The sequence below is a fragment of the Larus michahellis genome, chromosome 20, assembly GCF_964199755.1.
Source record: "Larus michahellis chromosome 20, bLarMic1.1, whole genome shotgun sequence".
Lineage (NCBI taxonomy): Eukaryota > Metazoa > Chordata > Aves > Charadriiformes > Laridae > Larus > Larus michahellis.
The window spans coordinates 6,659,395-6,670,726 of NC_133915.1; the positions used below are offsets into that span (position 1 = coordinate 6,659,395).

The 11,332-nt window shown below is 51.6% G+C and overlaps 1 protein-coding gene and 1 long non-coding RNA gene across 2 annotated transcripts; one reads left to right on the forward strand and one right to left on the reverse strand.

Annotated features, from left to right (window-relative positions):
• The first annotated feature begins 161 nt into the window (after positions 1 to 161).
• Positions 162 to 9,662, forward strand: SLC18A1 (solute carrier family 18 member A1). The gene is made up of 16 exons (XM_074563749.1): positions 162 to 274; positions 1,253 to 1,446; positions 1,671 to 2,031; positions 2,701 to 2,759; positions 3,014 to 3,097; positions 3,380 to 3,472; positions 3,769 to 3,858; positions 4,811 to 4,854; positions 4,957 to 5,017; positions 5,177 to 5,272; positions 7,016 to 7,094; positions 7,209 to 7,260; positions 7,471 to 7,534; positions 7,638 to 7,757; positions 7,962 to 8,095; positions 8,415 to 9,662. Exons 2-16 carry the CDS (start codon positions 1,323 to 1,325, stop codon positions 8,526 to 8,528), a joined length of 1,575 nt encoding a protein of 524 aa, XP_074419850.1. The 5' UTR covers positions 162 to 274; positions 1,253 to 1,322; the 3' UTR covers positions 8,529 to 9,662.
• On the reverse strand, positions 6,512 to 11,329 carry LOC141733416 (uncharacterized). Its single transcript, XR_012584290.1, has 4 exons — positions 11,162 to 11,329; positions 9,657 to 9,800; positions 7,915 to 8,078; positions 6,512 to 7,775 (listed from the first exon to the last, which is right to left on the reverse strand). It is a non-coding gene; the product is annotated as an uncharacterized LOC141733416 (long non-coding RNA).
• Between the last annotated feature and the right edge of the window lie 3 nt (positions 11,330 to 11,332).

The following is an 11,332-nucleotide window of genomic DNA, read 5'->3' on the forward strand; positions in this document are numbered from 1 at the left end:
ATGAAAGCCTGGGGAGCGGGTGCCTCTGCTGCAGATAAACACTCCTGCCTCTCCTCCTCGCCCCCTCAGCCCACCTCACCGTCCTGCTCTGACGCAGAGGGAGCTGCAGGGCTGAATGAAACTTGTTTGAGGTTCCAATTAAATCTCCATGGAAGAGGGACACTCATATCCTTTTCTGATAAAAGGTAATCATAAATCCTCCGGGAGCCGCGGCCGCAGCCCACACCGCCTCCCGCAGCAGCAGCCGGCTCCTCACACCAAGATGGGCTCCAGGGTAAGAGCTCGTTTTCCTCTGCTCCACGCAACAGGTTTGCATTGGGAAAGGGACGGGGTTTGTGGCTTGAGATGTTAAGGGCTACGTTAGTCTACATGTCTTTATTGTCTCCGCTTCCTTACTCCTTCTCTCTCTCTAATTTTTATATATATATCTTCTCTTGCATTAATTCTATTATTTGGCATTTGTTACTGCTTGGAGGTACGGTGAGAAACCATCCCCGTTTCCCAGCTAAGTGACTTCTGTGGCACCCATAGTCAATGATAGAGGGTTTGGACTGTTTGTGTTTTTTTATTAAAATTTGATAAATATCATTGGCTGGGATTTCAGGAAACCACAGGAGTATTGGAAAGAGCGATAGTTCAGACTCAACTCCATCCATTTTGCCACTTAGTGGCAGTCTGAAGTGCCTACGAGCTACAAGAACGTAAATGGCTAATTGTTTGGTTGGTTTAGTGCAAATTTCTGATTGATATTTTCAGTGTGACCGAGCAAGAAATCTTCTCCCAGTCCCTCTGAAGCCCTGATCTTAATCACGTACGTTAGGCTTTTAAGTCTTGTGTCTTGCCATGACATTTCAATTAGGTCAAATGAAAAGACATGTAAGGTAAATGAATTTCCTTTGAGACCTAATTTAATCTCCAAAGAACAAACATGGAATAAAAGATGTAGAGATTACCACAGATAAGCTACCGGCTTGATCTGTGCTTTGAGTCTTTGGAAGACTTAAATGATGCCTTGAAGCAGGTACAAGATGTCTCAGGAGAGTGGAAATGGGTTAGAGCGCACTCCCTCTGCGAATTTAAATGACAGCTGGATAAAACCACGGTCTTTGAGAGCAAAGCTGGTGGTCCCAGCTCCTAGGGAAGAGCACCCAGCTCTTGGAGGACACGGACGCTAAGTGACCTCAGGAGTTGCTTTCTCAAGGGAGAATCCATGAGCTGCGGGAGGTTGTAACGCAGAGTGTTTTCTTTAAAGGTTACAGAAGACCTTCAGCCCTGAAGAGCAGGAGCCAGCAGGACCGCGGCTGAGCTCCAGGCTCCCGGCCATGCCCCCGGCTGCCGACCGCGTGCCCTGGCGCTGGCTGGCAGCGGGCAGGGCGTCCCGGAGCCTGGTGCTGGTGGTGGTGTTCGTCGCGCTGCTGCTGGACAACATGCTGCTGACGGTCGTGGGTATGGCGTGCGGCTCTCGCCGTGCTCTTCGGGGGGTTCAGCTCCTCCGTCGATCTCCGGTCGGTGCCGGCAGGGTCCCTGTGCAGGGAGAGCCGTGGGGAGGGCTGGGTGCAGGGAGGTTGCAGGACGCCGACATCGAGCCAGCACCATTCAGTTCAGCTGCATGCCGAGACAGAAAATGGAGCAAAATCACTAACTAATCCCTTCCCTGGCTTTTTTTCCAGTACCGATCGTCCCCACCTTCCTCTATACAACAGAATACGAAGGCGCCAACAGCTCTGTTGCCCCAGCCCGGACTGAGCCAGCTCCTCCAGCCTTGAAGACTCCTCCTTTCTCCTCCATGTTCTCCTATTTTGACAACACCACGGTGACTGTCTCGGGCTCCACCAGCGCCACGGAGCTGGTGAACGGGACGGAGATCAACCCGTCGTCGCAGCCCCCCACCACCAGCCCACCTCTGCCGAGCGGCTGTCCGGAGGGCGAGGAGTTCCTGGCCAAGGAAAATGTCCGCGTGGGGCTGCTCTTTGCCTCCAAAGCTCTCGTACAGCTGGTGGTCAACCCCTCCGTGGGGCTCCTGACCAACAGGTAGGTCAGAGGGTTTGTACCTGGTGTAACCCCTCAGGGACAGGCAGCTCCTGCCCACGATGAAATCACCATTAGCCGAGCAGTGGAGGTCTGTGCTGCACACGTGCAGCCACCGCAATCACGGAACTGCAGAAACTGGTGGGTAAAATAGCAAGGGGGAGAATATAGGCATAAAAATTAGCATGAATTTTTCCTTTTCTAAAAGCCTACAAATGGCTTGCAAGTTTCTATTACGACATAAGCCTCACCAATGCTCTCCTCAGGTGCAGACAGATGATATTTAATACCAATAACCATCAAATAAACAAACAAAGATTCCCACCCTGCTCTGGATAGAATGTTGTTGTTCAGATTTTCTGCCCCTGGGTTTTTCTTTGCCTTTGTCTCTAGCAGACATGCGTGAGGGGAGCTGGGCTCATCTCCACATGCTCTGGGTGGGCAGATGTGTTGGCAAAACAGAGCCGTGTCTCTGGGTGTCCTTTACAGAACGACCTGGGGACACTTTGACACCGGATGCTCCCTTGAACAGCACCCACGGTCACATCTGCGCGTTCAGGAGATGCTCACCAGCCCACCGGGACGCGTGTGTGAAGGCTGGGCAGCAAAACCAGATCTCGAGCTAGAATGAGGAATCCTCCCTGAGATGGTGCCTCTTTTTCCCCTTTCCAGGATAGGATACCACATCCCCATGTTCATCGGATTCGTCATCATGTTCCTCTCCACAGTCAGTGAGTATTGTCCCTGGGGCTGCCCTTCTTACACAGCACCGCAGGAGAAAATACTTTGGTGCGAGCCTGCACAGCTGTCCCCGTGCAGGAGAAAGGGGTGAGAGCAGAGCAACCGGTCTCAGAAATCGGTGACAAAAAGGAGGAGCAGAGCCCAGCACCCAAACTGGTGCAAGCCGTGCGGCTGTTACTCTCTGCTGGGTTTTAACGTTCCATCTGCAGTTCTGCCTGACGCCATCTCTCTCCTTCCTCCGCAGTGTTTGCGTTCTCAGGCACCTACACCTTGCTGTTCATCGCCCGGGCCCTCCAAGGCATCGGCTCCTCGTTCTCCTCAGTCGCAGGTAAATGAGTTACACCCCAACCTCTGCATTAGCTCCCCTTAACTGCGTTCGATTATCATCTCAGGAATGATCCGCAGCACAGACACACCGAGTGCCTTTCTCGGCTTCAAACTCCTCCTCCTCGCTGCGCCTGCCTGCCTGGTGCAGACGGTGCACCCACACAGCCCAGCCGGCGAGCAGATAAATCTCCCCCAGAGCCCAGGCTGCTGCTTTCAGAGAGGAGACCCCGTCACCACGGCACCCGCCAGCCTCACGTGGCCTCTGCTTTCCCTCTGCTCCCAGGCTTGGGCATGCTGGCCAGCGTGTACACCGACGACTTCGAGAGGGGCAACGCGATGGGGATCGCTCTTGGAGGCTTGGCCTTGGGTGTGCTGAGTAAGGAAACCTTGCTCCCAATGGGGTTTACATCTACGGCATCTCCAGAGCTTTGCTGTCCATCGCCCACGGCTTCCACCTGTCTGCATCCCACGGGCATCCCACGGGCGCGGCTGTCCTTCCTCCTCCCTCCCTCTGCTCTCTCGCTGCCCGCGGGACCCGACACCTTCCCACCACCTTCACCAAACACCCACTGGGGGACTCAGAGGGAGCCACGGCAGCGGGAGCCGAGCGCTGCTGCCCGGGCGCTGGGGACGGTGGCACCGCCGCCGTGTGACACAGCCTTTCCCTTGCAGTCGGGGCCCCCTTTGGCAGCATCATGTACGAGTTTGTGGGGAAATCGTCTCCGTTCCTGGTCCTGGCCTTCCTCGCCCTCTTAGATGGAGGTGAGAAGCCAATATGGTTTAATCCTACCCAAAGAAAACATGTGAAAATATTTAAATGCGGATGTTTTGGGGAGAATGTTGCAGCGTTTGTGTGAAGGGAGAGGCACATTAATACAACACGGGTGATATCATCAGCACTGGTTATTCTGTTATTGCTAAATCATATGTTTTCTACCACCAGACGCATGACACAGCAATATAGCAAGAATTAGTCCCTCATTACTTAATAAACCCCCTGATTGCTTTAATGGCTTGAATCGCACACTCAGGAAAGCTCTTTGAACTGCGAATTCTTTGTGAAAGGCACATTTGTCTGCAGCCTCTCCACCACCCCACGAAGGAATTAGACTTTGCCAGCAGAAATGGTGATCCCTGTTCGTTCCCCAGTAGCTGTATTAGAGATGCAGGCCACAAGAGCCGTCTGAGTGTAACGGCAAAGTTATAGATAGCAGAAATGTGCATTTTTAGTGGGAAGTATTAAGCTAATTAAATTATAGTCACAGTTCCCGTTTTTGCCTAGCTGTAATGCCAGACATCTTTAATGAAGCATGTAAGAGCTTTGGGGAAATGAAACGCAGGTCCCATACATCTGAAACTTTCTTTTTAAATCCTATTCTTTTCCACATCTAATTTCTGTCATGCTCTAGTTGTGGCTCCCCAGCAGGCGGCTGGCAGCCTGACGGCGAGCATTTGCGTATTTGACTGCTGCAGGGGTTGACAAAACGCCGCAAACACAGGCTGTTTCAGGGAGCTTTGCTGCTCCCTCCGGTGGGAGCGGGGCTGGGACCCATCTCTTCCCCTGCCCGCCTGAACCATGACCCCAAACACAGTTACCGCATCCCCGGGGGCTCTGCCGATGAAAGGGGTCGGGCTGAAGGAGAAGCCTGAGGGAAAGGCGGATTGGAGGGGTGCCGTCTCCAGAAGTGAGCTAACACCAGCATTTTCTCCCCAGCTTTGCAGCTCTGCATACTGCAGCCCTCTAAGATCTGCCCCGAGGTGAGTAGGGAGGTGTGAGACACGCGAGGGCTGTGCCGAGGGTGGGGGGGGACGCCCAGGCAGCTCTCGGCCAAGGTAACCCTCCTCTTTGCCACCCCGCAGAGCACCAAAGGCACCCCGGTCTTCACCCTGCTGCGAGACCCTTACATCCTGGTCGCTGCAGGTAAAAGCGGGCGCCAGCGGGCACTGCGGTCCTCTTTCTGCCCCCGCACTCCTCTTTCTGCCCCTGCCCCTCCCCATCGCAGAGATTCCCTCAAAGCTGCTTGAAACAGCAGCAGAAGGTGGCTTAAACGGAGCATTTCTCCTTTTTCTCGCCCATCAGGAGCCCTCTGCTTCTCCAACATGGGGGTGGCCATGCTCGAGCCCACCTTGCCCATCTGGATGATGCGAACCATGTGCTCCCCGAAATGGCAGCTAGGTGGGTGCCGCGCTTTGCAGCCTCCAACACTCGTTTGAGGTAGTTCAGCGAGAGCCGGTCCTGCTTTGGCACTGCAAGACGGATTGGATAATCTCTTATATCATTCTAAAAAAGAAGAAAACATATACCCTCACCCGCGCAGAGCGAGTGATCCCAGGCTGTGTGTTGCTCCAATTTCAGCTGGAAATGTCCTGAGTGGTAGCTATACAATCTGCTTTTCTCTATTATTGAAAAAATTGTATAGAGTCAGACTTCCCACAAGAGTAATAACGGTGGAAGAAAGGCTGTTTCGTGCATGGGAAGCCTGTCGAATCCTGTCTTCTGCAGGGCAGATAATGGTATCGTGCTGGGCTGGAATCGTGGCAGCCAGATGGGTTTTGCAGAAGCAGATCTGAGTAAAACAAGGCCATTTAGAGAGTCCCAGGCAGGACAGGATGGTACGGGCTAATTACCAGCTGCCTGGAAAATGTGATGTGGAGATAACATTGTCTGTGTTTGCTACAAAAATAAAAACTAATTGTTATAAAACCCAATTGGCTGAGGAATGACCCAGGGGGTGCCCCAGGCTACACTTAGATCCCAAATTGAATTGCAGCCTGGGAGCAGGAGGGCTGAGAGCGCTCCTAATCGAGTTATCCTCTGGTCAGGCAGCAGCATCCATCCCAGTAAGAGCCCACGATGCTTCTCATGAGCAAGTGATTGAGCAAGGCTGGGCGAGGGTAAAGCAGAGAAATTCACCCAGGGCTGCCCCCGTCACCACTGAACTCGAGGGGAACCTTTGAGGTGATTTAGCAGGACCAGGAGGTCAGCAGCCATCAAAGAAAATCCCAAATATATTCACTGGACTTACAGGTGCCTGAGATTTGAGAGCAGTTTGGATCTGGACACAGTTCAGCTGCAAGCCACAAGCTTGCAAGCCATCTCACAAGCTCTTATGAGCTCAAGGGGCTTCTTTATTTGCGTGCTTCGGTTTGCCCACTCCCATAACGCTGGGGAAAAAAAAAGAACAGAAGAGCTTGGGCTAAACCTGCAGGATTAACTGTGTTCTGTAGCCGTTACTGAGAGGAGACAAAATTAAACATAAATCAGTGTGTTTCAATAAGGAAGTTGTCTTAGTGAAATGGAGCTGATCAGTTTTATTTATAGTTGGTGGGAGAGTATATTAAAAATAAACAACTGGTAAATCAGCAAACAGTGCAAATATTTAATTTTGACTGCATAGTGATCCCTAAGCTTTTTATATAAGCAGTTATTTTATTCCTCTTTTATTCAGTAAGTGAAAAGCAGGAGGCAAGGGGAGAAAGGTGGAAGAGGAAGAAACTGTGACAGGAGAGAAGGACGAGTGTATTAAGGCAGAGGGGACAAAGAACTCCTGCATTTAGCACAAGATCATTCACCCAGGGCCTGTGGGTGAACCGCTGTGCCCCTGTTCCCCCCCCAAATAAGCAAATGCTCTTTCTGTGCCTCCCCCTGTCTTCATGGAGGGACCCCCACCCTTCTGCAGGGCACGGAGCAAGGGGGCAGCCAGCGCAGCGTGACACGGAGTGATGGCGGTGGAGGACACGCCAGGAGGAGCCCCACTGCACGGACAGGCACCCCCGGAGCGGGTGCTGGACGTCAGCTTGCCTTGTCTGGCTCACAAAGTTCTCCAAATGAGAGAGGCAGTTACCGAAGTGATTATTTCTGCAAATCCCCTGTATTTGCTTGAGGATGATACACGCTTTTTTATCCTCTCTCCCTCAGGGATGGCGTTCCTCCCTGCCAGTATATCCTACCTCATCGGCACCAACCTTTTCGGGATTCTGGCTAACAAAATGGGCCGGTAAGCGGAACGTAAGAGGTTTCACCTCAGCCCAGCCCAGTCCGGCGCTTTCAGTGTGAATTCCACTCGTGGTGTCGTGCACGCTGGGAGCATCCGCCCTCTCCTCGTTTGCAGGTGGCTGTGCTCCCTGATCGGCATGGCTGTGGTGGGAATCAGTCTCCTTTGTGTAAGTACGGCGAGACAATTTCGATACCTTTCTGTCGAAGGATCAGCAGGGGCAGCGTGGGCGATCGCACTGAAACAGGGTTACGTGTTACAGTCAGTACCTGTTCAGTGTTTGCACGTGTGTATCGGCTTCACAGATCTGTGCTGCGCCGTCACACCTCGCACAGCTCTTTGGGCCTCACTCATATATTCCTCCTCTCTCCTCTCAAAGGTGCCTCTGGCCAAAAATATTTACGGGCTGATTGGCCCGAACAGTGGCCTTGGCTTCGCCATAGGTAAGCTGTCGGCATTGAGGCTGTGTATCACAGCTCAAACGCAGCTCTCGCCACCGCCCTTGGAGAAGGCCACGACTGACCAGGTCCTTCTTGCTTTGGGCAGGGATGGTGGACTCCGCAATGATGCCTATCATGGGATACCTCGTGGACCTTCGCCACACCTCCGTCTACGGCAATGTCTACGCCATCGCTGATGTCGCCTTCTGCATGGGCTTTGCCATTGGTATGGAGGAACTCTGACCTGTGGGATGACGCACTCAGTGTGTATCTCGCTTTTATCGCTCCCTGTCCTCCACCCAGCGTTCCCTCCAAGAAACCGGCACCGAGTCTGTAACCCTGTCACCACAGATTTATAGACCCACACCAAACTGGAAAGGCACCTTTTGCTCTCTCCCATCTTAGCCTTTTTTAATTTTTAAATTTGCAGGTCCATCCACTGGCGGTGCGATTGTACGAGCCATCGGGTTTCCCTGGCTGATGGTCATCATTGGAGTTATCAATATCACTTACGCTCCTCTCTGCTGGTGCCTGCGCAACCCTCCCGCTAAAGAAGAGAAGATTGTGAGTTTAAGTGTACCTTATTCCCCTAAAGTATAGGGGATTGATAACCCAGAGATTTGGGGGGAGAGAAGAATAAATTTGCCAGGGATTGTGTTTACCTTTTGGGCTCTACTTTGCCCTTAACAAAGGGACAGAAAACTCAGACAATAAAACCAAAAAAAGTGTAGAGCTACGGTCCTTTCCCTGACTCACAGCTGGTGTTCCCTGGGCAAAAGTTGTTGGCTGCTTTGGCTTTCTCTAAAAGTGGTAATTCTCCCGTTAACTATTCAAATTAATCACCACTTTCACTAAAGCATGATTTCTTCTCTCCTTTCCCCAGGCAATCTTAAGCCAGGAATGCCCCATGCAAACCAAGAGCTACACCACCCAGAAAACCCTGCGCGATTTCCCGCTGACAGACGACAGTGATGTGGAGGCAGAAAATGCAGAATAGCAAGTGCAAGGATGGGTGCCCTGCTCTGAAGCTGTATTATGTTTACAGAACCCGGATGTATTAGTGCTCAAGAATCACCCAGCCTCCCCCAAGACTTGTGGACACAGGACGGACACAGGCTGTTATTGTTGGCTTGTTCTCTCGGCCACGCGATTCACAGCAGGGAGTAGAAACCCAGGATTTGGAGGCTCTATCAGCCACTCATCTGCTGTGTCACTTCCAGGCAAGTTACCCAAACTCACTATATCTCATCTATAAAAAAAGTTAGGAAAATTAGGAGAATCCTATCAAACTGTCCTCCAGAACAACTTTGTCTTGGGCACGGCCTACACATGCAGTAGGGGATACTATCAACATCTCTCCCAGACAAGTCCAGCGGCATTTGTTAATGCCTTTAAAGCGCTTACTGTTCTTGAAAGAAAAGCACTGGAGAAAACAAAAATGAAATCAGCGGCATCAGCTTTGGGAGATTTCATTTATCCAGAATTCTGCTCTGCTCCCCAGCATGAAACCTCTCTGTAACAACAGGGCACCATCCATCTGTGTCACTGCCAGTCCGTCAATAAAGATGTCACTGCACTGCTAACGTGCTCCACGCGCCTCTGAACACAGTGAAAACACGCTCATCGCTGCCTTGGTACAGCTTTATGTGTTGCGCTATTTATGTGCCACTTATAGCTGCTTGTGTGTCCTTTCCAACATCCATTAAATTCATTCATTTATTTGAAGAACTCTAAGAATTTCAGGTAGAAATAAGACTGAAAGCAGTTTTAGAATCTTAGACACAGACTCAGCCAACAAATCCAGTTCAATCCCTTGTGATTATAAGTGACTAACAGCATTTTTAAAAATCCCTGCCTCTCAGCTGAGATAGGGCAACAGGCTGTGTTTGTGACCCCAACGCGCTGCAGTGAGAAGTACAATAGATTGATTTAAGTGCCCTTTTGCAACTTCCTGGCCACAAGTTTAGCAAGAGAGCAGCTGCACTATTAACAATAATTACTGAGTATAATGATCTGTAAAAGTATTTTAAGAGAGAGAGTGAAGTAATAGAGGTACCAGATTAATTTTGTGAGTATCACAGAAATTCCCGTGATCTCATTTTTTCCAGCGAAACCTCAAACTTACAGCTTCTCCGGTTCCACCGTTGGCAGTTTATATAAACTCATTTCTGTCTTGAATGAGCAGTTGTGTAACGCGCAGCCATTTCGCTTGCCAGAAAGAACAGATGATTCACTGCTCTGGAGCCCCAGCAGCACAATGCAGATGTGCCTGCCAGCAGGGAAACAGGAGGGTAATAACAATTCATCAAGATTTGTTACCTTATGACTCATTACCAAAGGTCATAAATGGCTATTGTCAGGCAATCCCACATCCACGGTGGGCCCATTGCCCCTCGCTTTGCACATACAAGATGAAATTATATTTCTTAGGCTGACTGGAAGTGACTAATGCTAAGCCTGTTCTCAAAAACGGCGTTATTTTTATCTTCCACCTGTTTCCCTGCTTTGCCAAGAATAAAAGGAAAAACGTGTTCGCTCTCTGTGATGGAAGGAAAAAAAAGTGAGCCATTCTATTTGGGGATCTATTCACACCTCCACAGTGCACCTCCCAGTTAAATATTAACATTCAACCCCTCTGTGTGCCCGACGGCTGGTTGCTCTGGAAACCCACCCCCTGTGAGCATCACGACGGCAGAGGAGCCTCCGGTTCCTGCAAGGTGGACTCTTTCCTCCAGTGTTAGTAGCTCAGATGTTTTAATTAATAAGTTAGCTGCAACGCCAATGACGTCAGTGGACTTCACTCTGCTCTGAGTGAAGAATTAGGCTGTAATCTTTGCATCAAACAACCTGATCTTTTCACCCACCCTGCTGAAAAACTTCATCTAACTCTTGAGTGCATTAACAGCGATATAAACTTTGCAGCTTGGGGAGACAGAGGGAGACGAGGCGGGTCTGGGGAGCTGTGGAGGAAACAGTTTTTCTCCCTTGGGCAGAGAATCTCCAGACAAACACTTCCCTCACAGCTTCTGCAGGGTAAAATTAAACAGCGTGGGTCTGCATCGGGAGCTGATGGTGTCAGTCACCCCGTCCCTGTCACTGCGGCAGCTGCCTCGTCCTGTGGCCAAAAGCACAGAGGAGGAAGGACAGGGCACAGAATCATCTAGGCTGGAAGGAACCTTTCAGATCATCGAGTCCAACCACCCACCCCACACTGCCCAAACCACCGCTGACCCATGTCCCTCAGCACCACGTCTGCCCGGCTTTTAAATCCCCCAGAGAGAGTGATTCAACCGCTTCCCCAGACAGCCTGTTCCAATGCTTGATAACCCTTTTGGTGAAGAAATTTTCCCTAACATCCATCCTAAGCCTCCCCTGGCGCAACTTGAGGCCGTTCCCTCTTGTCCCATCACTCGTTACCTGGGAGAAGAGACCGACCCCCCCCGGCTGCCCCCTCCTTTCAGGGAGCTGTGGAGAGCGAGAAGGTCTCCCCTCAGCCTCCTCTTCTCCAGGCTGAACACACCCGGCTCCCTCAGCCGCTCCTCAGAAGCCGCGAGCAGACACGGCCTGAGGCCGGACCCCCCTCAGCCGCCACCCCGGTGCCTCACGCAAGATACAGGCCTCAACTATCACCTGCACGGTGCCGCCAGGGACTGTGCGGCTAACAGGGCTCCGTTAGCGGCGCGCACCGACCACAACAGCCTCTCACGTTTACGTGCCGCCGCTTTATTTCCCCGCCCAGAGCCGCCCCCGGCCCGACACGGGGGAGGCGCTTGGCCGCCGCCATGACACCCCGGCCCCGCC